Raw genomic sequence first — 27866 nt, 5'->3', positions numbered from 1 at the left:
TCTTGGTGCCGACAGGATGAGGCTCAGGGCCGTTTGCGGAAGCCTCTCCTCCAGCAGCCGTGCGGTGTTACCGTTTTCACAGGCGTGACTGGCAGACTTATCAGCGCTGCGATCTGAGGATCCCTCTCGGGCCCTGGGATCCAGGACTAGACACAACAGACTCTCACCGGTAAATGTCAGCCCTCACGCTAGGCAAGCTTGGGTTTCCCCTGGACACAGAGATCGGAGATCAAATGTCAGAGCCACTGACAACAGGAAATTAAATCAGTTCAGATGGAAGCCAAAATAATATCAAAACATTTTTTTAATTTTTTTTTAAAATGAGATCTCAAGCTTTATGCAACACAAATGTGTCATAATTTTCAGGTCAAGGGAGTGGATGGAGGTTTTGAAGTTCTGATTCCAGACTCCTGAGGCAGGAGTGGCTACTGTGGCTACCAGTGCTGCAGGCAGAGCTGCGGGGGTGCCTGGGGATGGTCGCTGGGCAAATGCAGCCGAGAGAGTCTCAGAGGAGCCCGAGAGCCCCCACAGCATGAGAGCGCTGTCAGGGGAGGGGGAAGCTCCCCCCGTGACAGCCTCTGCCTCTCCCAGGCGCAGGGGCGGCCCGCATCTGCCCACCTCGTACCGGAGGGAAAGCCCAGCGTGTCCGTCACCCCCACAGCCCACCCCACACAGGGACCAGCATTCCCACTCCTCAGACGTTCCGTTACTGCTGCGACAGCCTGGACCTGGCCGCAGTCTGGCAGGAGCTGAGCAGGGAAATAAGGGCAACTTCCCTCCGCTGCGCGGGGGACCCCTGGCACTGCAGTGTCTCAGGCCAGCACGTTATCCTGGGCCCCTTCTCCATATTCAAGCAGGCAAATGGCAAAACTTTTATCAAACACTCACTAAGGTCACATTTCCTTTCAGATACCTATTCAGTTGGCGCTCAACCCACGTCCTCTTGTGCGACAGCAGCTGGCCACCTCTCTGAGGAAGGTTTCAAAGTTGAGCTTCAAGCGTGTCTGCAATCTGCCCAGAGGTGCCGTGGTGGGTCCCTCACTCCTCTGGTTTCCAGAGTGAAGCAGAAGCAGGGACGTGGGGAGGCTGCAACAGCAGCTTCCCTTCCCCTTGGTGCAGGGCTGGAGCACAGGTCTGCTGGGGAGCGGCTGGGGGAACTGGGGGGGTTCAGTCTGGAGAAGAGGAGGCTGAGGGGAGACCTCCTGGCCCTCTGCAACTCCCTGCCAGGAGGGGGCAGAGAGGGGGGATGAGTCTCTGGAGCCAAGGCCCCAGCGCCAGGCCCCGAGGGAATGGCCTCAAGCTGCCCAGGGCAGGGTCAGGCTGGCTCTGAGGAAGGATTTCTGTGCAGAAGGGGCTGTTGGGCGTTGGAATGGGCTGCCCAGGGCAGGGGGGAGTCCCCGGGATCCCTGGAGGGGTTGAAGAGTCGGGCTGAGCCAGCGCTGAGGGATCTGGGGGAGTTGGGAACGGTCAGGGGGAGGGTCACGGTGGGGCTGGAGGAGCTTCAAGGGCTTTTCCAACCCAGATGGTTCTGGGATCCTGAAAATTCATCTCCAGAGGTAAAGAATCCACAGTCCATAAAAAACACACGTTGCACGTCTCTGCAGCATTAGGGGGGGCTCGGAGAGAACGAGAGACGGGGCTGGAGCAAGATCCACAGCATCACCCAGCAGAGTGGCCCTGGGCACAGAGGTGCTTACAGCCACTCAGTGTATGTGACACCTGGCAGGGACACACACGTGCAGGTACCGTGCCAGTACAGCAAGTGTCCCACACACGGGCACACACACAAACAGGGGCAGTGCTGGGAATCCAGAAATCAGACCACAACGCACATGGGGGGGGGGGGGGGGGGGCAAAAAAAAAAGCAGCCCAAGCTCTTGGCCTTGCTCTTCATGTTTCTTTGGTCTTGTATTTGGAATACAAACTATACAGAATCCGCATCGTAGCCTTCAAATCTCCGTTCACAATGTCTGTGGATACACAAGAAACAGCAAAACCAGACGGGAAGTATTAGCAAACCCTGGAATAGAAAGAGACTGCAACTGCCAAAGAGAATCTTCCACCTTTTCCGGTTATAATGTGAACTTAGACAACCTAATTGTAACCGAGAAGCAACACAGGAATTACAGAGCTAGCAAATAATTTATTTATTAAATTAACTTAAGGAAAAGGGACCTTCACTGCACTATCTTGCTGGAAGACAGGATAAATAATGCATAGTAAGAAATAATTCTTCACTAGCAGAGAACAGAGGAGATAATTTAATAGGACTTTACAGCTTTATTCTTTTATGATTCCTCTATGGCAGGAATCACGTTGGGAGTTACCTGACACTTTTATTTTTCTGGGTTGTAACGTTTCCAGCATTTGTCTGCTGTTGGCTGTTTTCTTGTTTTCATTTAGTTTTCGGGTTCTTGGCTAAACAAACTGCTCTTGTATTTAATAATTGGAATGGAAGAGGCTAACTGATTTCGAGGGTTTACTGTTCCTCTTACAGTGCTGTAAATCACCAGGAGAAAGACTAACAGTGAAACACCAGTAAATGAGATCCTTGAGCAGTCTAAGTAGTGCAGCTGTAATAAGTATCCCTCAATCATATTAACTACAATCACTAGCTGAGGATTTTCCCAGCGAAGCTAAAGGACCTGCAGATGGTGGCACCAGTATTTCTTAGTGATCAACTCTGTATTTGAGGCAGCGCAGAACAGCCAGCGGGAAGGACAGCGAGCTTGCTTTAGCTCCTTCCATACGAAAGGGGATCCCAGCGCGGAGACCTGAGCTCACACAGATTACCTTTCTCAAAGTTAACATCAATAGCTTCCCAAACTCCCAGCTCCAGGCAGGATGGCCAAGAGCCTGCACTGTGCCCGCCCATCAGGTGAGCTGCCAACATCACCAAAGCATTAGTGGAAAAAGAAATCAAAAGAAAAAAACGAAGTCCTAAATCGTATCGTTCCCTCTCCATGGTGCCACGTACCAAACACACGCACCCACCTGCTCAGGGATAACCAACAGGGGAAGAGATAATGCTTTCTATTTTTAATAAAGATTTGATTTCCTCATTCCACAACAAGGTTACGTGCCCTGCACGTTGCAAGGGGTCAGGCTGAGCAGTCCCAGCACCGCCCATTAATGCAGCCACATCACTCACCCCACGCGGAGCTGGTCAGAAATCTTTCTGTGAAGCACTTTTTTAATTGGAAAAATGTGATTCATCCAAAGGAAACTTTTTTTTTGGTGGTGAGGCAAGAGAGAGGAACACGAATGTACATTAACTCCGAGATGAAAGCATTCACTTGGATGTAGGAGACCAACATTCATCTCCCAGGTCTGAACTAGGCAGAACAGCAGCTTCAAACCTCTGTATTTGGCATTCAGGAGACTGACCCCCCAGCTCCTCTGGGGTTGAACAGAGCACTCAGTGTTTCTCATTCTCATGACATATTCTGCAAGGTGTATTCCCACATGAAACAAGCTTGGGTTTAATGCACTAAAACTTTTTATGAGATAGGAAAATAGCTTCCCCTCCAGCTCAGCTGCTGTGATTTCCCTAGGAGCTGCCACTGGTTTAAATCTTTAACAAATACTGACTTATTAAACAGTTTAAGTTTAGTGTAAAGTTACTGAACTTATAACAACCCAACATTTTTAGTATGGAAATCCAAACATTTTTAGTATAGAAATAAAGATTGTTCAAACCAACTTTCAGCTTTACTGTTATTAATTCGGAACGAGGAGCTATGGGGCAGCCGTTAGACGAAACGTGTCAGAGTCCCTCTGCAGAACCTACTGCAACTACCCTAACTTTTACTAAGCCACGATAGCAGCAGCTCTACTCCAGACAAGTTTGTGTGTCATGACTCACCTTCCGAGTTCACAGAAAAATTCAGAAGACCCCCATCCGTCAGCAAGTCCAACGCAAGGTTAACGTTGTGAAGCTGTCGAGAGAGAGATCGATAGAACAGGAAATATTTTTCACCTGACGGTGCAGTGGCCAGGGGGTTTAGAACAGTGTTTCTCTAGTAGCTGAAGATACTGATTCATAAATATGTACTCATATTCATCTCCTTAGTTTTGATGGAGTGCTCTTCAGAATTTCTACCGATTATCATATAAAATCAGATGTAAAATCCATCTCCAGCAAAACGTATCCCATGAGGTGGGCAGAAGAATCCATTTATTTAAAAATAGACCTTGCATGTGAAAGTCTTGGTTAATGGATATTTCCACAGGGAAGACATCCTAGATTCCTAACTGCACCTAACACAAGCACAGATATTTATTTAATTTTTTTTAACAATGCCCACATGTTTACATTTGGAACAAACAAAAAAAATAGATGAGGAAAATGTTCTCTACACTTAATTCAGAGTTACAAAGATTGGAAATCTTCTGATCAGCTGTATCTGTGAGCTGGAAGTTTATGCTTTAACATCTGAAGATGTCTACACACAGTAACAGTAGTGATGATATCAATATTACTCACGAGAAGTTAAGCCCATGTCTGTGAATGAAGGCTGAGGGTTGGTTTTTTTTTTCTGATTTTTCCCTCACTTGTTTTTCTCTCTTATTTCCCACATAAAAGCAAGATCACACACACACGCAGTAGTCACAAATGATTTTTTAAAGGTAATATAACATCCCATTACTAGCTTCTTGAAGCTTAAGGGCAGTTGTTTACTTGGCTGGTAATTAGCCAGCTCCCTTCGTCTAATGAAGTAATGAGACCTGAACGAACTTCAGGTTGTCTCTTCATACATTCCTGAGGCTACCGAGGAATTTCTCCTTTGGGAGGCACATCAGTAACGGCTGCCGTGCTGTTCCCTGCTATCTCCTGACAATAAGCACGGGGGTCCCCCACGCATAAGCCAAGCAGAAACTGTGTGCTCTGAAGTGAAGCAATAGATTTGTGTTTTACCTGTTTCTCTGATTTACAAGTAACTGAGACTGACAGTTTGGATTTGGGCTTCTTTTCTTCCTCTTAGAGCCCGCAGACAGGGGAGCTTAAGCTCATACAGAGCTACACAGTTTTCTGATCAAGAATGAATAAATCAAACGTTTCCATAATGAACCGGCACAGGTAAAAGGGACACATTTCCCTCTCTGTAATGCAGATGAGATGTGCAAGGAACAATAACGTGCAGATTTCAAAATAAATCTTCAGACAGAAATACTGATAATTACCAGAGAAGAGCAATACAGAAAAGTTGTTTCATCCAGCTGCGCTTCCAGACTCAAAAGAGCTGGACAGTTCTCCAGGATTTACGAGCAGACAGAGGTCAGGACATTTGGGGTATTTCAGCTCGGGGCTGTTTTGGCAGAAGTACCGAGTTCACACAGTTTTGATAAGCACAGGGCCCCTCCTTCATCATCTTCTTCATCTCCTGACTGCACAAGGTTCACCTCTGATTTCAGCCTGACCTATTTGGAGATTGTAAGCTTCATCTCAGAATACACACACGAGTGCCCAGAGCTGGACTTTCTTTACAGTTACTGGTAAACCTCATCTTCTGGTAATAAACTAAACCTGCAACAAACCTGCCCACGCACAGTCTTGTCTTCTTGCACCTGGAGCTGGGTCGCCTCCCAAATTTCTGCTCCTGCTTTCCCCGTGCCTCATGGCCCTCTGGCAGGGGCTCCTGCCCTCCCTATTTCTTGTTCCCGTGTCCCCCCCAGCACCACGGCTCCCCCCGTTCCCCGAGGAGCACGTCCCAGCTCTGAGCCACCAGCTTTCAGCTTGAATGAAAGCTGATGCGCCGCTCCCATCACAACAGTGCCGGCGGTTGTCACCATTTTTATAACACAAATGACGTGTTTTAAATCTCAGCAAAGGTTACATTTTCATACTTTACTGTACCAATTAACGTCTAAAATGACAGGGAGTTAGAAAGCACAGGGGAACTGAAAGACGTATTTTATGTGCAAATGACAGTTGAACTATGGTCGCTCGGTATTTTTAGTTGTATTGTCATCCTGCTTTTCATCGTGTAATGAACACCAGAGGAGAAACAAATGGTAAATACCACTCTGGCAAACTGTTCTACAATAAGCCCAGTACTTGGAAGTAACTTTGCTAAAATGAAGTTACTAGGACGTAGAGATTTTAATGAACCGGTACCCAACCACGTCACCTTCTTCTCCGAGGGCAGTGACCAGACCTGAGCTCTGACCTGCACCTGAAGTGTAGGGGTACCTCAATTCTTGAAAAAGATTTGTGAGGCTTCAGCAGGGCTGATCCAAAACCAAAAATGTTATCCATGTAATTTCAAGTAAAGAAAAGAAAATTCATTTACTTCCTCTGAAAAAAGTTAATGGAAATGTTAAAAATTTATTTCCAAGTCAATGAACCGGAGCAAACAATTTTGAAAACTGAGTGGAGGGGGAGAAAGGGAAGAAAATCAACTGCAAGGAAATGCATTGATTTTGTTTGATTAAACCCTTCAAAATATATTTTCTGTTCTGAATCACCTTAGATTAAAAAAAAATTGAATTTTCCTAATCCCTCAAACAGACGTCAAGTGACAGCAGTGAATTTGTAACAAAATTTGAACCTAGGTCTCAGACAACTGTGCTTTTAAATGTTTTGATGGAAACCTCCCCAGGAGTGTTATTAATGAATACGGGACCTCTGAGAATTTCTATTACAAATAAACACTGCCCAGGGAGACAAACTGTGTCGAGGTCAGGAATCAGCCAAGAGCCTCGTCTGCGGGGGAGCTGCAACACAAACCACGCCAGAGGAGAGAGTCCCTTCTCAGGCAGCTCTCAAGCAAAAAGGATCTGACACGTTCCACCTTCAGAAATCTAACTGAATACAACCCAGGAAAAACAGCTACGGTTTCAAGATTTTCAGAGCTATTCAGTGACCCAAGTGAAAAATCCCTACCCACCAGAGAGAATTTGAAAATATCTGAAATATCTCAAAATACATCAACATCCTACACCTGTGGAGGAGGCATTTACACTGGCAGCCCATCATGCACTACCTTCTGGCTGATGCCACCTTTTTTTTTTAAAGCACTGATGAAATCTGCCTGGTGGAGGTTAAAAGAGGTGTCAGGCAAGTCTGGCTGGGTAGGTTACAGCCTCGGGGGAGGAAAAGATGTAAATTCTCATGAGCTTCCTAAGCACAGAGGGGCCTTCAAAAATGTTCTGGTCATGCCTTGATTAAGGTATATTTTTAGGACAGCATAAGGAAACATATAAGGAACCAGTTCTGTTCTGCAGGAGGCGTTATCCACTTAAAAATGTTGTTTGCAGGACAGGCTTGTAGGAGACAGCATACCAATCCCCCGTCAGAGCCTCTGGTATCCCTGGAAGGCTTCGGAAGCACTGCCAAACAAATGCAGGTACCAACAGCTTGCCTCCCACCAGATAATAATGGATTTTGAAGAAGACACCAACCTGCTCCAGGTTATTTTAGCAGCACTGAGCGCCTGCACTCGTGCTCTCTCAAACCACTGTCCTGCAAACCCTGTGCAAAAACATGACTTCATACGTGAAGAGCAGAGCTCTTCACCGACACACCGGAGCATTAAACACATGAGATGCCTGAAGCCTCGAGCTCTACGTAACTAAACAACAACCTACCATCTCCGTGGTGCTGGCTGGAGTCAGGAAGAAATGCCTTAAATTCAGGAAGTAACCCTCCAGTTGTCCAATTAACAGAAGTAAGATAACTCCATCTGCAAACTGGATGAAGAATGATCTGTGATTATTTATTCTGTTGGCTTTTAGTAAACTACTCCAATAAATGCCAGTCTAGCGATAAAGGGATTTAAATGCTGCTCTGGCAAGCAGGCAGCCTAATGACTCAGCTCCCTCAACCTCTTCTACGGTGAACTTTGTATTTCGTTACATCAGGCTGCCAAGTTCCTATCAGTGGAAATAGGACCTTGCGAAGGGACAGTCATTAAACCAAACTATTCCAGATACAAGGAGACTTCAGGCAACCACAAGCAACAAACGCGCAACTATAAATAAATAAAATTGTGTCTAGTGCCTGAGACTGATGACAAAACACTTGCAAAACTTCCTGAGAGCTGCCCACCAGGCAAACCCAGAAGAGCAGGGGGGCACGGCTCCGCTTTTTCACCCACGCGGCACGAACGGGCGCTGCGGCTGCACCGAAGTTCTGGCGCCTGGAGCCAAGTAAGAGCTGGGGTTGATCTCTGCCTGCGTGCCTGCAGAAGTAGGGATGACAAAGCCACCAGGGATGTCCCCGAGCTCCTTTGCCATCACTCCCCGGAGGAGCAGGGGGGAGGACAGCCAGGGATGGGCATGCCCAGGCCGGGCATCCCGCCGTGCCCGACGAGCACTCCTCTTGGCATCTCAGGGACTTCCAAGAAGCTCAACGTTCCGAGGATGGGACATTGAAATGTAACGAAAATCAGGCCTTCCTACCGTGAAACAAATCCAGCACTGAAACCCACTAAACACCAGCAACCAGCTTGGCTTTGAGTGCCAGAACACCCTGATTTCCATCCTGACAGAAAGAGTATCCACAGCAGTGAGGTAGACTCTGAAAATTACTCCCTGTAGCATTACAAGGGCAGCATTCAATACAAAGCACTATTTTTTCATTACTTATTACCAGCAGAAACTTCAGAGACTGAAGCCTGATATCTTAACCTGAAGCTAGAAATAATTGTGACGTTGCCAAGTTTCAAATTACTACAACAAAAAGGAGGAATCCTAATGGAGAGAGGAACCACTGGAACGGCTGACAAAACACGGTTAACATGCAGCTTAGAGCAGGCTACCTCAGATTCGATGTCTTTCACATTTAATCCTAATTTTCCAACGTGCTGGTTGACGAATTGCAAAAACACCTGAGGAAAACAGAAGGGGAGGAGAGGGTGGAAGAAAAGAGAACTTTTTTCAGTGAAGTCAGGGATTATGCCTTACCTTACAAACGCTGATGTCTATTAAAAAGTAAATTACCTTTTTCACAGCATCCAGCTTATCTGGAGCACGGCTAAATAATTCATCAAAGGCATCACCTTCTGTATCAAAACAACATTAATTTGTATTATTTGGAATAACTGCCAGAGTGGAGGTTTAAAGGAAGGAGTAAGGTGTTCACACCTTATAAGCCAAGGAGGAGAAAAAGTCGTAGGGAGATGGGGAAAGAAGTTCTGCTTTTGTATTTATCAGACCAGGGTGACAGGGAGGCTGACTACATCAGAGAAAACAATTTACTTCATTCAGCTCTGCAATTTTTGCCTGCAGAAGTTCTCAAGATTTGTGCTGCCACCACTCTGAGCAATGGCTAAGTTTCGCATCTCCACGCTTTATCTCTCTTCAGTTATGTTTTTTTAACCCTGAACCTCTGGGAAAAAAATGATTGTAAGCAGAGAAGAGCTACACCTTTTACTGCTCTTCCCCAACAGAAACGTCAGTTACATCAAACGTGCAGAAAAACAGCCCCTTTCCTTCAATACACCCCAAACCAGATATTGAGTTTGGAGACACTGGCCTTGCTCCTAAAATTCACGGACCTCAAAAATGACCAAGTGCTGCCACCCAGTTCAAAGGCAGGTGCTGAGCTGGGGCCAGCAGCCCTGCCCCAGAGAACCAGCCCCAGTTTAAGGATTTCCAGGGCAATGAGATTCATGGACGTCCCTGTGAACACCCACCCCCCCACCTCCATTTTCTGCACAGGTTTCGTGAGAGCAGGACACGTCCCCTCAGCGTAGCCTGGCCACAGGACTGCTCTGGGTCAAGCACCAACACAGCATCTGAAAGGCCCTTAAAAATCCGGGGCACTCTGGCAGCGTAACAAAAAGGGGAGCCAGTTTCTACCACGCAGGAAAGCAAAGACAGCTTTGCTAGAGAAGATTCCTTCCAAAAGACAGAGGAGGCACAGAAGCCTCTGCTGCTGCAAAAAAAAAAACAACCCAGACAGAGAAAGGGTTTCCCCAGCTTTCTCGGCTCTCCCTGACAGGGGGTTGCTGCAGGAGCAGTGTCAGGGAACAGGTGAATCCCTCAGACAAATCGCTGAGCAGCGCTCTGAAACCTGCAACAGTCTTGCAACCTCGAGAGCCCTCTTCTGGAGCCACGCTTTGGGATTTCTCCTTTGGGAAGCAAGCCGTGTCAGAAACAGAGAGAGCATTCTGAAGAGGGAACTGCAGATTTCTCTTCGCAGCAGAATCAGCCCACTGGAAAAAATGCCTAATTACAGGGAGTTTTTTTCAGGATTTCAGCCCACACTAGAGACCACTCGGTGGAATAACGGATAAATACGTATTAAATAACATAGTCTGCACCTCTGCAAGGGATGCAAACGCTCACGCAAAGGGCACAGCAGGGAATTAAAACGATTGCCTTGATTCACGGGGGGTGCAACGTGCTCCCCTGCAGCAAGGAGCAGCAGCTCACCCCGAAGCCCCAGCAGTGCCCAGAGCTTCTGCAGGCCCTGTGCAGCCGGACAGTTTTCACCCCAAGTGTTTCACAGCCCTCCAGAGCCCCACGGGTAAAAACTCTGGGGACGTTGGGTTTCACTGAGCTGCCGTCCACCGTCAAGCACCAGCAGATTTCAAAATCTCATCTGCAAACTGCAGAGACGGAACTACATTGAAACTGGTAGCAATAAGAAGCACAATTCTCAAGCCATTATGCTCATAAATAGTTCCAACAGTGAACGAGGTCAATATGTAGATCCAAGACATACTTTGCTCCCAACCAGGTCTTCTCCGTTGGGCCATCAACCCACTGTGTCATCTCTTGTCTCACCTCCCATCCGCTGCCCGTAGTCCACAGGCAAAGTGACCCCCCAGCTTGCAAACTATCTTATGTTTATAGGAACAGGCGTTAACAGAAGACATCTGGAGAAAAACACTACCAGAAATCCATGGACCTCCATGAACTCCAGTGAGAGCACACTGACTGGACCAGGAGCTAAAACAGGATCAGAACAGCACGTAATGGTGAACCACTGAACGTGGCGATACCAGTACTTACTTGACTGCGCTTCTAAATTCTCTCTGAAAGTGTAATAAAAAGCAAAAATTAGAAAAAGCTTTCAGCAGAACTAATCTTATTCACCAGCAAAGCTTATCGGGGCCATCAGCTCCCTCGTAAAGCAGGAGATACAAAGAGCCATCAACCTGATGTCAGAGCAGCTTTCCCAGAGACGTGTTTAAGCACACCGTCTGTCTGTACAGGCCCTTGGAAGGGTATGAGGTTTGACCTGGCCCACAGACCAATGCACGTTTGTTTTATAAGCACAGTCCATAATATCCTCTTCCAACAAGCTGCTCACGGTACTAGAGGCTGAAGATGTTCTCGCATATGAAGGACAATAGTAGGAAAATCTGTTTCCAATTCTTGGAACTATGTCCGTATTTTCTCAGTATATAAATGGTATCCTACTACTTAACTCCTTTAATAATGACAGTACCTCTCAAACTTGGCAAGCTCAAACCTTTCTTCCACAGTAAAATAAGAAATGAGCTGCCTCCTTTCTCTTGATTTAATGACAGAATGGCAATAAATTAAAAGTAGATTTAAACCACTGTGGCTTTAGAAAATTTCCAGTTTAGTCCGGGACAAATAAATTTACAGTGCTTTATTTTTATTATTATATTTGTTACTATATTCCATGGAAATGACAAACACTAAGCCTCAGAAACAGCCATAAACTTATTTTAGAGAAGTTTATATAAAGAGTAAAGAAGGGCCTTACACCATAATACTGAATCTGAAAAGGGGGGAAAAAAAAGGAAATAGATGAGAGAAACAGTTCGCATGCATATGCATGCCTGGGTTTACGCTTTTTGTCATCAGCATGATCCCAGCTATTTTTTCCAAGGGGGAAAACACCCACAATATTTCATTTATGATTGACAGTGTAAAAACCAGATCTATCCCCTCTTACTTGTTTTCTGTGATATATTCCACTGCATTTGCTGTCTTTAATCCTCTGGAGGTGTTCTGTTGAAAAGACCATAAATATTTTTGGGTTTGTTGCGCAAAAAAAAAAAAAAATCGGTATTAATGAGACTTTCATGACCTGTCTGCTGCCTAAACGATTCCCAGAGGGCATTTCTACAGGAAACCCAGCACAATTAGTACCGGCACTTTGAGAGGCTGCTGCTCCCTTCACTCTCCGAGCAGCATCGCCGAGTTCCCCAGCAGAGGAAGCCGGGGAGGTGGTCGCTCACGCAGGGAAGTTCAGGGGTTGGCGCGTTCACACGGAGACCCGACGGGTGCGCCAAGTGCTCTGGGCAGGCGGCAGCCCCCCGGCACACCTCCCTGCACGGGGGATTCTCCAGTCTTAACAGCACTGGAGGTGGCCCCCTCTGCCTTCGAACAGACTCACGCCACGGCCTGCCACACACTGACGAATCCCCCCTGCAGAGGAGCTGGCTTTGGTGGACTGCTTAGATGAGGTTGGCAATTCTTACTGTTTCTGAAGCCACCTGGCATCTTTGCTTATGTCCTTGTGTCTTTGTTCCTCTATAAGGATCTTAGCACTCCACAAAACATCAAAAACCCAGCACTTCAACCCAACCGACAGCCTGGAGGGACAGGAGAGGATGGGCATGCCTGCTGCTTTGTTCAGGCACCTGGCAAACAGCACAGAAAAGCCTTTGGGGTTTGCTGCCCCCCCCCTCCTTTACATACTGAGCCAACTCTTTTGGGTCAACTCCTCGCTGGAGAGGAGCACACCCAGCCCCACCAGGGCAGAGGCACACGTGTCACAAAGGCCAGGGCTTCTCTGGGCTTCCTCAACATTTCCCCCTGCCCCTGCCCTCTCCTCTGAGCTCGGCCTACCTGGGCTTTCCTCACGTCTGACCCAACGCTTATCCTTCCCATCGGGGCGCTGAGTTCTGCCACGGGGACCCAGCTCAGCACCACACCATCACTCATCCCCACCCTCTCAGGGTGAACAGCCTGGGTTAACTCTCAGCCAGGGTTAACCCTCCCATGCTGCGGTTTCACAGACGATCGAGGCACCGGCAGCCCCCCCGGGACGCCATGGGGGCTGCTCTCCTCAGAGTCTGGGTTGTCTCTGGTCAGAGCCACAGAAGGGGAACGCGGGCAGCCGTGCACCATTGGGACACCCGTTAGATGCCAGAGAGACCTCTCCTCTGCCAAAGTGCTCAGCTGGGATGGACCCACAACAGCTACCTTTGGAGAGCCAAGCCCCAGAAGAACCTGCCCCTCCAGGACACTTTCAAACCTCCTAAAACAACATACGTAGCTCAAGGGCACACTCAGTTTCCGTGCCAGTTATGATCCTCCCAAAGAGGGAAGAGCACTAGGTCACCCCAGACAGACCCTGTGCTGGGCTGCCAACACAACTGAATTTTTCCTGGCTTGTGTCAGCACCGGCGTGGCCAGCAGGGACAGGGAAGGGATCTGAGCCCTGGGCTCGGCACTGGGGAGGCCGCCCCTCGCTGAGTGGGTTCAGTTCTGGGCCCCTCACCCCAAAAAGGCCATTGAATGACTCGAGCGTGGCCAGAGAAGGGCAACGGAGCTGGGGCAGGGTCTGGAGCACAGGTCTGCTGGGGAGCGGCTGGGGGAACTGGGGGGGTTCAGTCTGGAGCAGAGGAGGCTGAGGGGAGACCTCCTGGCCCTCTGCAACTCCCTGCCAGGAGGGGGCAGAGAGGGGGGGTGAGTCTCTGGAGCCAAGGCCCCAGCGCCAGGCCCCGAGGGAATGGCCTCAAGCTGCCCAGGGCAGGGTCAGGCTGGCTCTGAGGAAGGATTTCTGTGCAGAAGGGGCTGTTGGGCGTTGGAATGGGCTGCCCAGGGCAGGGGTGGTGGTCCCCATCAAAGGACCTTCAAGGGCTTTTCCAACCTAGATGATTCTGTGAATTGCGAACCCTGTTAAAACTGTAACGCAGTCGTGCTAATTTTTTGCAATTATATACCCAACTGTGGGACATCTGATGTCCCCCTGAAGTCCCAGAGTTGACTTTAAGAAACAAATTAGAGGAAGAAAGCGTATAGATCTTGGCTTGTACAGAAAAATAAGAAAATGTGACCCCAGTGGAAGGGAGTAAAAAATCCCTTCCCCTAAAGAAATAAATCCTCAGCATTAAACCAGTGTCATGATTTGCAAGTGCAGGCCTCTGTTTTAGAACACTTAAGGGACAGTAACAGCAGAAATTCTTTTTTTTCTTATTTACAGATATGAACAGCTGTTTTTAGTTTGGACCGTTCCTTTTTTGATCAAGGAGGAAGAGCAGCATGGTGTTTCTACCCTTTGAAAGACACAGCACCTGAACTGAGAACAAAATGATAGTCTAGGCCAGCAAACTCAGGAATTAAAGGCACAGTTCACAGAAAACACAAGAATCTCCTTCACATCAGCATGCACATTTCTCCCTAATTCTAAGCAAATTCGTTTTGTGAAAGGTCTCTGGAATCTACTGCAGCAAATATTGAAACTCCAATTACCTCAATGGTGATTGTTTCCACTTGAACATTTGGAGGCATGGCCAGGCTGGGTTTGAAGTGCTTTGCTATTGCAACCAGAAGATGCAGTGTGCTCAGTAAGTCCTTTGTAAAGATAGCTGTCCCGTGTAAAGAAAGAAAACAACATTTAGTGTGCAAAACAAATAAACCTCACTCTAACACCACAGACTCCCTGCGCAGAGGAACCCGAAGCGATGGGCGGCCAGAGCACAGGTGGGGCATCAGGCTGGGGGTTATATAATATCACAGTTCAGCAATAATACATCTTAAAAGTCCTTTTTGTGAGACATCACACAGATGCTGAGGGCTCTTAAGTGGCCCACAAGCCACAGGCTTAGAGGATGCATGACCCAGGCAGGGTCAGATATTCCTGTCTCACTTCTGACTCAACTAGTAATTGAAAACAGGTTATTTAATTACTGTTGTGGTTTGCCTTTGCCTCACAGCAGCCTCACAACAGAGGGAGCCCTGTGATGGATAAACTTCTCCGATTTCACTTCTGCACCTACATTCCACACTCCATTTCAGCTGACTTTCCTCCAGTTGCAAACACTTAGCCACAGCTTCCAGAATCACAGAGAGCTTCTGTCGCTGTTTTTTTTCTGTTAATGCGATCTTGTCAACATCCAGCTTGAGAGATGCTAGGTTTTCTTTGACAGAAAGTCCATAGGAAGGAGAAGGATGTATTTTAACACCACCGTAGGAAAAAAAAAAAAAAAAAATCAGAAACATAAAATGACAGCACAGCACACAGAGTCTTGTTTTAAATGTTCGATACCGCTTAATATCTTTCACAGAGCCACGTCCCACAGCTGCATGCCTTGTTAAACTCCTACGTGCTCTGAAAGCCTCAGTAAAGTCAGTGAAGCTCTGCAGAAGAGTGACTCAAGTCACTCCTTGCTGCATCATCCCCCAACCCTGGCACTCCACATCCCTCCTTTTCCTAGGGGAGGCTACAGGAATCCAACAAGCGAATCTTCCCTGCAGATAGTGTGCAAAGGCAACATCAACTCCCATCTATAGAAAAAGCCCAGCTCATTGCTCAGGCAAGTAACTCTGAATATAAGCCAATCCTGTTCATGCTGCTGCCCTCAGCCTCAGTGAAAAGGAGATGAGATGTAAAAGACAGGCCCAAAGAGGTGAAAGGGAAAAGAAAAATGAAGTGGGGACAGGAGAGATGGAAAAATAGAAATAGAGCAACAGGCTGTTCCAAGAGGCCACATCTTTATACAAGCACCTCGTAGTGTAGAGAGCCTCTCAGATTTTCATCAGTTCCAGTTCCAGCCCAGTGCTTTATAGACTAAGAACTCTTTTCTTTTTTTTTTTTTTTTTTTTTTATGCAGGGAAACATATAAATTATAGTCCTGATTCCATCCAACGTTTCTGGTAGCATCACAAGTCACCTTTGTGCTCCTGGCTTAGGAAGCCCTCCTCCCCTACAGAGGCACTGTAATTTCACACATCAAAGTTAACCTTTTTATTACGTTAATTAGCAGGTAAAAAGACTTTCTTAGAAGAAAAATAATTGGATAAAACCAATAGCAGATCCTCCCAAGGCATTTGTGCAGAGTGCAGCGCTGCCCCCGCTAGCGAGAGGCGAGGCTCCAGCACACCACTGCCACTTCCCCAGGTTTAGTCTCTGGTCTGGAACCTCCCCGGGATGTGTTTGCAAGCTGAACTCAAAGCAGCAGCCTACCCAAAAGATGATGAAGTACGAGCCCATCATACAGATCTTCTTCCAGACTTCTAACTACTACGTGCTCCTCCTTCAGCGTTGTGTTAATCCAGTCGATCAGTAACTGCGGAGGAAAACAAAGCAGCTGGCAGTTACATTCTTGTTGTTCAGAGAGCAGAGCACCCAGTGCTATGTTGTGTTTCACCCTTCAGAGCTTTATCTCACATCTCGGTTTGCTCTCAGCCTCCACTTCCTTTGTGCTTTTTGGTGGGTTTTTTTAAAGGGAAGTTAAGCAGCAGTTAGTTCTCCCTAATTTTCAAGCGAGACACAGTATCTCACCACTTATGAATTTTGTAGAAAGAGACAGATCCGGCTCCCACTTCCATCAGGGAAAAGGCAACAGAGCACCCCTCCCAACCCCTGCCTTCGTTAGACACCACAGGATTCACACGAATCCAACTGTCATACAAAGGTTTGTAAGAAAAGAGGCTTCACTCAGTCTGTTGGTTGTTTCTCATAGCCATCCACGTCACTAGCACTCCTCCCTTTCCTCTCCTATTTTTGCTTTCTTCTTCTTTCTGCAATTTTGTACTACCCTGTCTCCAAATACCTTTTTTTTGGGGGTGGGGAAAAAAAAAAAGTGTTCTGTTTATTTTGCTTTCTCAGGCAGCAGTCCTCCCATGGCCCGTTCCAATATCCTTCCTGTCTTTGCAAGGGGAAGCTGCTCAGGAAGCCAAGGGCTGGCTACAGCTGCAAAGGAACCACGTCCCCTTGGCCCCGCAGCCCCCTCCTTCTGCACAGGAGGCCAGAAGAGCTCCTCAGCACTTGCCCAAGCGTGTGTTTTATCCACGTATGCTGACAGCAAGGGAAGACGACCTGCTGAAGCAGAACTGAAGAGCAGTAGCCCCAGGTGGCTGTTAACAAGAACCTCTCAGAAGAGGGATGGGTATCGCTTGTTATTGCTACAAGTGAGTGTCTGGAGTTTATTGTGTGGATAATATCCTCCTCACTCGCTGTAAACAGAGGAGAAAATTCATACCAGATCCCTATGAGTTAGCCAACATTAGCTAAAATGTAAAAAGCAGTTTCAAAAAAAAAAAGAACAAACCCCCCGAAAAATCTCCGAGATTCTTGAAACCGCACGAGAAACAAAAATGCCTGGTGCCAGCAGCTGCCTGAGCTGAGAATCTGTCAGTGTCTGTAATGTACCTCCTCAGCTATGAAACAAAAATCCTTTTCAAGGGCAGAAGCTGTGCTCCTCACCTAACGCTTCCAGGTTAAGACCTGGCGATGCTTTAGGTGCGTGAGGAGTAGAGCGGTGCCCCAAACACACCAGCAGAGCCCAGGGGAGGCTGACGAGCAGAAAGGACCGCTGAGGCTGGGGTGTGAGAGCCCCTCCTCGCTGTCCCGGCTCCCAAACACACCAGCAGAGCCCAGGGGAGGCTGACGAGCAGAAAGGACCGCTGAGGCTGGGGTGTGAGAGCCCCTCCTCGCTGTCCCGGCTCCCAAACACACCAGCAGAGCCCAGGGGAGGCTGACGAGCAGATCCCGGCTCCCAACGGCCGCATCCTCAGCCCGCAGCTCACACAACTCCGCTTTCAGGCCAGTTGCTGGGGCCCCACTCAGCTGCAGAGCAGAACAATCTCTCTAAAAATGAGTAAACAGGGAAAGGAGAAGTCTGCTCCTGACTTCCAGATGTAACCATGCCCTATTTTACATGCAGTACGATATTGATAGCAACTACAGCGAGCCATTTCACATTCCTCAGTTCCCCAAAGCCACCTCAAAATGAAAATGCAGTGGAACAGAGACTCTCTCCCAAGTGAGTTTCTTTGCTTCCCTTGAAGATACCTCCCTGTCTCCCTCTCCATCCCAATCTCTTCTCCAGAGGAGCCTTGAGCTCTTTAGATTAAGAAGCTGATCAGTGGCCTCCTCTGGGATCCAATTTCCACCTCCCCATCATCCAAAGAAAAGAAATTAGACAGTGAAGAACGTTGTCTCAGGAGTCTCTAATGGGAAACGGATTAGGCGCTGAAGCTCACAGAAATCTTCATAAACTGAGGAAAGCTCTTCATTTTTCGCAGTCTGGGAGGAACAAATTCAGTGTCTCTGTAGACAACATAATTGCATTTTGCAGCACCACCTTTCAGATCTTCTCTTTTGTATAAAAACATTGTGAAAGCCTGACACAAAAATTAAATCTTTTTGATCAAATGCGCGTGAAGGTTTAAGGAAATGTAATATAGAAATGCACATATTTATGGATGCCATATAATACACACACCAGCACATAGCCTAAGCTGGTTTTGGTAATATTTATAACAATTTCAGTACTTCTGTAACACGAGAAGTGCTGGTCTCATAAGAGATGTGCCACTTTTCTTACAGGAAATTTGAGTCTGCTCGCCTTCCCCCAGGCTGTGCCACCAGAGGAACATGGTGACTGAACACACAGGGGAGATCTTCAAAATTACTTGGAAATAAAGTACCTTCCTGTGACACAGTTACCTCAAGCAGATAGTGTCCCATACAACAAATGAAAGCTTTTCTCCTGAATTCCTGGTGACTTGTCGGGCTGCATCAGGCCGGTGCCACGGCACAGGAGGCTGCCAAACCCCCCCAGCAACCCCAAAGCTCGCTAGCACGGGATCAGGGCAGCAAAGCTGCACACATCTGAACACCCCTCTTTAGTCACAGCACATCCCACGTGAGCTTGCTCTGTTGTTCCAGCTGGATTCTCAGTGCTGCAGCATTACAATGAGGTAGCAGCTGGGTACCTGTGGTGTGGCTCATCCACACGTCCCAAGTCACAAGAGGTATCCTATAAGAAAAAACTCAGTTTTTAAGTCTACGCTCCACTTTACACAACAGCAGTGGCCACTCTTGGGTGACGAAGGCATCTGCAGCTTGGCTGTGTACCCCTCCAGCCATCCACGCTTAAGCAAAAGCTCTGGTTTAGTTGTGTGGAGCCCAAGTGCCAAAAGCAGAGCTCGCCCCCATCCCTGGGGGGGCTGAGGCCAAAGGGGTGGGGAATTTACAGGGCTGAGCATCAACACAACAGGCAAAAACCACTCGAGGAGAGGGTTAAACAATATAATAAAAATAAATGGTACCAGTTTTAATTCTTCCAATTTGGGATTGTTGCTTGAGGTCGGTTTTATAAGTTTCTTCTTCTCACCTATGAAAGGAAGCAAACAAGATCCATTACAGTCCTCAGATAGGACTGATGCAAACTTGCTGTAAAATCTGCTATTATTTTAATATTACACAACATCACTGATTGCCATATGTAGAAACACTATCATTTTTTTATTTTAACGGATTCCTTATGAGCAAGACACTGGTCTATCAGACTATTAAGACTGCTGTCGGAAATCATGCTTCAGTGTAATTCAAATCACTAAGACCTAGATGGACAATTCTGGAAAGGAGAGAACAACCTTGGTCAGATCCTTATGTGTGAAATTTAAATTTTTGTTGAAGAATCACCTAGAATTTGTGGTGCTTCTTCATGATCTGCCCCTAGAGAGTCAGGAGTCAAACTGCACACACAGAGACCTTACTCATTGCTGATAAATCCATGGGATTGCTGCTGAAAACTACACAGTTAATTTGTACTGCACATTTTCTGCTTGGTTCCTTGGGTCATTCTTTGGACCTTTTTTTGTCCTGGTTGATAAAGTACATACCTTGAGCGATGACATTCTCAGCTAGGAATTGATTAAGTGCAACAGGCTGGGTAAATGCATTTAAAACGTCTGGCTCCATTGTCTTTTCTCACTCCTGGTAAACTGGTAAAAAACATGGGGGGAAAAGGAACATGAGTAAAGGCATGTAAAGATCAAAATTAGGGCTTAGAAGAAAATGAAGTGAAGGGGTTTTTTCAGTTACTGCTTCATGACTGGTGGATTGCTCTTAAAAAAAAATCTGCAAACGTATTTAAATGTGTGTAAAGAAAAAGAAGTTAAAAAGAACTTTTTCTGTTAATCATCAGAATATAAGAAAAAAGCCCTGAAGTACTAAAACTTGCCTTATTTCCATCTAGTTCTGTTTCATCTGAATTAATTAGTAAAATCCTGTTCCAACTGAAATGAAAAGCTTTCAGTTCCTAGGTATCAATGGATATCTGCCGTAAAAATGACCAATACTGGAGTATTAAATCAAGACTATGATAGCTAAATTAATGAGACAGGCTTGGAATTACAAGCAGTTTCCTTTATTAGACCAGCTGGAATAGCTGCGGGGAAACGACGACGGGTTTCTGGGTAGACAATCCCATCTTCACGTCAGATTAAGTCACCAGCCTTCTCAAAGGCTTTTTTATTTTAAACACAGATTGGAGAACGACTGTCCTTCCCAGCCCAGATGTCCTCGAAAGACAACACACAACAGAGTGGGGAAAACACCTTGTCAACACACACACAACCATGGGCAAGGTTCTGCAAACCAGCTGGGAGTTGTTGGGGGGGGGACAGAAGAAGTCAGAGAAAGGACGGGGGTTGTTGGAGCTGGGGGGGGGCTGTGCAGCCACGTACACGTGCTGCCCTACCAGGGAGCCAGCTCAAGCCCCTCTCTCCACCAGCAGCCATCTGCGAGTACGGGGCTGGCGCTGAGCTCTTGCACCCTTCGAGATGCCACGACTCGAACCACGGGGCAAGCGCAGAGGACTCGGATTCTTTAACCAGGGGCACGTAAGGCTGTGTCAGCTGCCTACGCGGCCCACACAGACAGAGCCAGGCTCTACAGGCAGCTTACGTGGCAGGAAATGTTCGGGTTTTAGTGCTTGCTTTTGCAGTCTCAATGCTCACGTTCTTCACGGTTTTCAGTCAGGTCCACAAGACTAAAAAACCCCCTAGGATGCTTTAGCTTGGCAAAGGCCAAAACTCAGTAAAAAGTTAGACAGTGGCATCTGAGTAGTCTGTTTGCAAACTGTATTATAGAATCACAGAATCCTTTAGGCTGGAAAAGACCTTTAAGATGGTCAAGTCCAACTGCAAACCTCACACTGCCAAGTCCACCACCAAACCCTGTCCACATCCACACATCTTTGAAACACGTCCAGGGATGGGGACTCCACCACTTCCCTGGGCAGCTGTTCCAAGGCTTGACAAGCCTTTTCAAGAAATTTTTGCTAATACCCAACCTAAACCTCCCCTGGTGCAATTTGTGGCTGTTACTTGGGAGAAGAGACCAACACCCACCTCACTACAACCCCCTTTCACACAGTTGTAGAGAGTGATAATGTCTCTCAAGTGTCTTCCAGACTAAACAGCCCCAGTTCCCTCAGCTGCTCCTCATACAATTTGTTCTCTAGACCCTGCCCCAGCTCTGTTGCCCTTCTCTGGCCACGCTCGAGTCATTCAATGGCCTTTTTGGGGTGAGGGGCCCAAAACTGAACCCCCTCAGCGAGGGGCGGCCTCCCCAGTGCCGAGCCCAGGGCTCAGATCCCTTCCCTGTCCCTGCTGGCCACGCCAGTGCTGACACAAGCCAGGATGCCACTGGCCTTCCTCTCATCTAGATCATCAATAAAGACGTTAAACAGGAGCGGCCCCAACACCCAGCCCTGGGGTCACCACTCGTGACCGGCCGCCAGCTGGATTTACCTCCCTTCACCACCACTCCTTGGGCCTGGCCAGCATCATGCAATAAATACGTGTGTTGCTTTCAGTACAAGAAACCAGAGTTCTATACAGCAACTACATGAATAAATGGCTGTGTGCAGAGGTGAAGGGACCCACGGGAGGATCACAGCTCCGAGCCCGGGACAATCCCGGCAGCACGTGGTTTGTGTCACGGCAGCAGATGTACTACCACGAGTAAGAGAGCTCATCTTTTCCAACAGTCCTAAAATCTATGAATGCCAGAGCAGAGGAGACCACAATACGATGACCAGGAAGACTTTTTATACTCCTTTGAACCATCAGATGGCACCCGCTGCTGGCCCCCGTGGGACAGGCTGCCGCTCTGCTCTCTAGGTGGGAGTGTGACCTGCTCGGACGGGGAACGCTCTCCTGGTGCTGCCTGCAAGCAGTTGGTGCTAACGGCTGGGGGGCCTCAGATGAGAACGCACCCAAGGACGTCATTTTTGCCACTGTGATGGGTACAACCCTGGGAGGGCAGAGAAACCAACAGACACCTGTGGCTGCCAAAGATAAGAAAGCTGAGAAACTTCACAGTCAGAGCAATGAGCCAAGACGAGGCCTTATATGAAAAAACCTCAGAGTTCGTGGGAAGGACACAAGAGACACCTCTTCAGCAACCACTAGGGACCACCACAGAGCAACAACCCCCCTCAGAGATCCTTCCCCAGATTTTAGTACTTACTCAATGTATTAACATATGCATTAGATTCTCTGGAAATAGGTGTGTGCTTCTTGGAAATGACATGAATATCCATTTCTTGTCCTGTACATCCTAAGTGTGCTTTTGTCTTTCGGCATGCACGTCAGGTGGAGTGACCCCCCGCGCACCCAGCGCCGCAGTCCAGACGCCTGCCTTCCCAAACTCCAGACTAAGGCCTACGGGGTTCTTTGGAGGCCAGATTTATGGTCACACCTTGTCTCTGAAGTTCAGTGCCGCGGGGCCACCGTAGGAGAGGTGAGGCTGACTCTCCTTGTTCTTTAACAGAAAGCGAGATGCCCCGTGTGAGGGGTTCAGGGGAGAGGACTCCTGTCCACCCCAGATGCCCATGTCAGGAGCCCTGCGGTAAGTGGACACGGCACCTTTGAAGAGCAATCCGGAGCATTTAAACGAGGGTCTGGGCCTGGCTTGCCTCCTCCAGGTACCCCCCCCGTGCCGTCAGCCGCGCTGTGCCTCAGCCATGACCGCGGGTGCCCAAGGCGGGATGCTGTGAGGACCCAGAGCTCCAAGCACGGAGGGCAAAGGCAGCTGCTGAAAATGCTGCCACACGCTGCCCACAGAAAATTTTCAAAGTGACATTTGTCTGCTTGACAGCTTTACAGGCCAAGCAGCGTGGTGCTGCCCTGCAGGCTCGCCCTCAGGTTTACGAAAGCCCCCGGTCAAAGCGCATTACGAACACGCGTTCTAACACAGATTTTGCCAAGCCAAGAATATTGGTAGAAGACAGCGATTCGATGCTTTTGCACATCAGTCTGGTAAAACAAATGAGGTACAAAATTCCCAGCAAGCCACTAGGGAGAAGGGTCATGAGAGAATTAGTTTCATTACAGTGGCTGCAAAACTGAACTCTGTCTCTGAAAAGGTGTTTGGTAAAATAAGACAAGAGAAATTGAGTCATTCAGTGCCCGAGGAACAACTGAACTACCCGAGATGAGCCTGCCCAGATGAAATGAACCGAGAGAGAAAAGTTAATTAATACAGAGCAACCTACAGATAACGTACTCTTAAATTAGGTTTCTGACAGCTGTTACGCCTGGGAAGTCCTGCTCATAAGTCTTCTGCAATCGTCTGTGTAACCCACAACCTGCACTCGGTTTGGCTGCAATACTCAGGTTGTGTATCTCTTCCTTCTCTGAGTATTTACACATCAAAGTGAAGTGTCCTGCCTGTGCATCCTCTGTCTCTGGCTAAGGGACACAAACTTCAGGAGCCACTCTTTAAAATTTCCAAGTCTATAAGGAAAGGCCTGAAAGTAAGAATTTGCAATAGTGTAAGTCAACATCCTCTAGAGCCTCAGCCCTGTGTTTCCTACTCAGGAGCGTTAAATTGCTATACTGGGTAAGACTAGCTTACCTAGTATCTAGTTCCCTTACAGCACCCAGAAGCAGAAGCTTAGGAGGAAAAAAAACCAAACTGCAACCATATACAGATACTTCCCTAAAACACTTCAACAGCCTGCAGCTCGGCCTTCCTAAATTAAAACTGGCTCCTGGCAATTTTAGGGTTTATTCAGGTTAATTTTAGGCACACTTACTTCCCATGAGGTTCCCATTCACCCCTCGAACACACCCACCTGGCACCATTCCGTGGCGAGGAGCTGGCGGCCGTGGCTCTACCCGCCGCTTGCTCTGACCCACCCACCCCCCCGGCTCCCCACCACGCACAGAACAGCCCCACAAAGTCACCCTCTTCACGTCACCCCCTCACTACTCTGCGTTACCACTGCGTTACTACTACCCTACACCCTCAACAGTCATCTCTTCCCAAACCCGAGGGACCAGAGCCCGCAGCTGAGCCTCCAACCCCCCCCGCAGCACCTGTGACCGTCCCGGTCACCCCTTTCCTGGAATTCTCCATCACCCCCCCGCCCCGTTTGGAAGCGCTGGGAGCCAGACCTGCACTGCTGCCTTCACCCTGTTGTCCTCCGTCCCTTCTCCTGGCTCCTCATTCTCTTTGCTTTTTTCGGATCACTGCGGAGTGTCAACACTTTAATGGAACTATCTGTTACATCCCCAGGATTTTATTCCTAAACAGCAACACACCACTCGGAGCCCATCATTTGTCTGTAGAGCTAGTTATTGCTTTTCCCCCCATGTGTTTCACCTCCCATTTATCAATATTGATTTCCCACAGCCACTACAGAGCCCGAAAACTGCAGTTCCTTAGCGTTTAAACAGACTCATTGCTTATTACTAGTAATTAGCATCCGCGAGCAGCCCGTCATGTGGCAAGCTGCATTTCTATGCGGCTTGGTCCTAGGCAGCAGCCTTTCAAAGATAACAAGCTGCAGAAACAACATAAAACGAGCCATGGCGGGGTTTGGACACCTTCTTGGGGTTGGCTGTTTCATGAGAAATAGGAAGGAAGAGCTGGCTCTCGCACACGCGCTTCCACGTTGGCTGCTGCCCATCGCTCAGGGCTCTGACTGACACACTCTTTTTCCCCAGCCTCCTGCACACGTTATTTATCAGGACTTGGAGAAGAGATCATTGTAGGGGACAACTGCTTGAATCCTGATTGTAGAGGGATTCCATGATGACATTTTAAAATAAAACCGAGGTTTAATTATTGACCATTCAAATGAAACAGCATAATTTGGCCCTTCATTCTCTGAGCTCACAGATGTGCAGGCTTGTCTGTTTTAAAGTCAAGAGGTGTTTTATTTCTCCTGTGCCACCTGCTGAGGCAAGTAAATATTTCTAATTTAAATTTTTCTAACCAAACAAGTGAATTTTTCTGAGGCCAAGAGCTAGGCTACTGCGCAACATTGCAGTGCCACAGCCACCGATAAAACAACTCATTCTCTAGTTGGGTCAGATCAGCTCAATTTTCTTCCACAACGGGCTCCCAGATACATATTATGAAGCACTACAGTACACCAAGCTCCCTGGTATACTCTATAAAGCATTAATGAGCTACCAGGGGTTTCTGGCATACGAACTAGCTGTAGAATATATGCAACGCGCTTACCGACGTTACCAAATTGTTTCAGCTATTTCCTGTCTGGAAAGACAAAAGCCCTACTCCACACTAGCTCAAACGCATTTCCTAGTTGTCTGAATAGAACAAACAAAGGAGGGAACAAAAACTAATTGGGAATGTTAGTGTTAACAGTAATATTTCTGTCTTCAGAATACGAGAATTAAAAAAATAAGTAAGAAAAATATGAGAATATGCATTGTGTGCCTGGTTTAAAACTTACTTTTACCTCTTTCTGTAGTACCAGACTTTTCAAGAGTCATTTTTGCTCATTAGCAACAGAAGAGTTGTCATCTCAGCAAGAACAACCCACGCTGGGCAGAGGAAGTCTTACAATTAAAGGAAAAAAAAATTTTTAAAAAGCACCCAAAAGAGTCCCGTTTCCCAAACTTACTATTCTCTCCTTCCGGAATTCTCCAGCAGCTCTTCCAAGAGCAGGTGTGATGACTCTGGTGGGAAGGGGGCCCTGAGCCCCGGCTCGGAGCGTCCCTCCCGCGCGGGGCAGGGGGAAGCGGCGTGGCGCTGACTGCTCCTCAAAACGAAACCACGGCCACCCCCGGAACCCAACTGGCTGTGTGCTTGGTCCCTGCTGGAGACTAAAATAAACAGAAATACAAATGCAGGAAACGTGCAACCCTGCAGCTCCTGAAATACCAGAAGGTCTCAGAGAGACGCGGTCGTTCCTCCACGGCAGCGCTGCACATCTGGGGCGGCTCGCGGGGCACTTCTTTGCACATAATGATAAACCAGACAAGACAGAATCATCAGGTTATGTCACATCTCCTCACGGTCCTTTGAGTGTTTTATAGAGCAGATCTGCACTACTCTACCTAGCTGGTAGGAGAAACCCAGGCAGAAGGAGATGAACTCATCTGTCCTTGGACAGCTAGTTCATCTAAGGACACTGAGGGACAAACCTTGGACAACCAAGGACCTCAGGGCCCAAAACGCTCATCCGAGACAAGAGTTATCTCCCCTGGGCAGTGCTGGAGCTCTTCCTTCCCTTTTCCATCGCTGAGTGAAGAGGGAAAGCTCCCTACAGCAACCACTTTCCCTGGACATTTCCTTCAGGTCCCGGTTACATTGGTTGCCTCCCCCGGCAAGCACAAGCAGCTCTGCAGTCCACGAAAGCCCCGGCGGAGGCAGGAGCCAGCCACAGTAACTCACCTGCTCTGGTTGAACGCTGCCAAGGGACTGACTCCTGGGTTTTGCTCCATGCCATAGACAGGAGGGGACAGTTCAGCGTGAGCTAAATGGGATAAAGTCAAGCAGGTTGAAAACCAGCTGCCACGAATTCTTAGTAACCGAGAACTTAACCCAAAACCCTTAATCAAAGGGCAAACTTAACTGTATTTTCTAAGCAGGTGACAAGCACAACAATATATCAAATTAGCAAAGGCCCAGAGCACCTTCTTGCCTCCACAGAAGTGCATGCCACGGCCTAGAAATGCGGTAAGTGAAAAAACAAGAGTTGGGGATGCTACTGGGAACTTGGAACAAACCCAGTTTCATACCAGTAGGCAGAGGGAATAGGAAGAATTGAACTTTGGGAAATCCATCTGTAATTACTAGGTCTATCCCTACTTCAACCGGCAATTCAAAGGACTTCTCCTGAAAGCCTCCTTCACCCAGCAGCGTCAGGGCTAAAAGAACAACCCTGAAACACACGTGATGGACAAGCATCTGTTTTCCTCCAAAAACTGATGTTGCCACCAGTGCGTGAAGTATCCAGTCTTCTGTAGAACACCACTAAATTCCGTATGAGTTGCATTTGATTTCATGCCTGTCTCCCCCCCAGAGTCTGTCTGTACATTCCCACAGCACCCCTCACACACACACACACACCTGGCCCTCGCATAAAAACAGCCACTGCGGAACAATTCAAGGAATCAGCAGCACACCCACCAACAACAAGTTCTCATAATGCATTTTCCTGCTCCTCCCCACGGCCTTGCTTCATTAGAGCCCCTCTATGCTCTCCAAACCAGGGCAAAGGGAAGCAGACAGGCATTTTCAATGTCACTCCAGACTCACCTGCGCTTCTGGCTCCCCAGTTGCTCCGCAGACACACACAGGACTGGTTTCAGCACACCAGGCTTCCCTCCCCTGCCTCTGCAGAGTGGTATCAGAGAGTGTAATTCAGTTACTTTTCTCATGGGGAAGGAAAAAGGTGAACAACTTGATTCTGTAGCTGATTAATATTTAAAAATACTTTAAAAAAACCACCCCAAAGCAGCTGATGAAACCTACAGAAGAGCCCACTTGTGTCTGCCCACACAATCCCACCGCCTGTACCAGGGCCAGAAACCCAAGATCTCTGCTCAGACCACCATCCCTCTAGGACCCTCGATGGACACGACGGCTGAAGCTCACCTTTCTAAAGTTCTTCCCACAGGCTTGTTCATTTAGCAAAGAAAAAAAAAAAAAG

The 27866-nt window shown here is 47.8% G+C and overlaps 1 protein-coding gene across 3 annotated transcripts; it reads right to left on the bottom strand.

Moving 5' to 3' along the window:
• PARVG (parvin gamma) lies at positions 1-27866 on the bottom strand. Of its 3 annotated transcripts, none has more exons than XR_012633360.1 (17): positions 27812-27866; positions 27473-27550; positions 26606-26687; positions 25833-26034; positions 19789-19890; positions 19213-19277; positions 16121-16223; positions 14934-15074; positions 14407-14522; positions 11879-11934; positions 10963-10985; positions 8944-9005; positions 8763-8831; positions 7591-7692; positions 3866-3938; positions 914-1970; positions 1-209 (listed from the first exon to the last, which is right to left on the bottom strand). XR_012633360.1 is itself a non-coding variant. In XM_074901736.1 (16 exons), exons 5-16 carry the CDS (start codon positions 19865-19867, stop codon positions 1891-1893), a joined length of 969 nt encoding a protein of 322 aa, XP_074757837.1. In that variant the 5' UTR covers positions 19868-19890; positions 25833-26034; positions 26606-26687; positions 27473-27550; positions 27812-27866; the 3' UTR covers positions 328-1890. The 3 variants fall into 3 exon arrangements, 1 of the variants encoding a protein (XP_074757837.1); XR_012633361.1 differs by lacking the exon at positions 1-209 and adding an exon at positions 5185-5421 and having other exon boundaries at positions 1935-1970; XM_074901736.1 differs by lacking the exon at positions 1-209 and having other exon boundaries at positions 328-1970.

The sequence above is a fragment of the Athene noctua genome, chromosome 3 (assembly GCF_965140245.1).
Source record: "Athene noctua chromosome 3, bAthNoc1.hap1.1, whole genome shotgun sequence".
Classification (NCBI taxonomy): Eukaryota; Metazoa; Chordata; class Aves; order Strigiformes; family Strigidae; genus Athene; species Athene noctua.
Note: the sequence above shows the minus strand (reverse complement) of the source record. Positions and strands in the feature narration are given on the sequence as shown.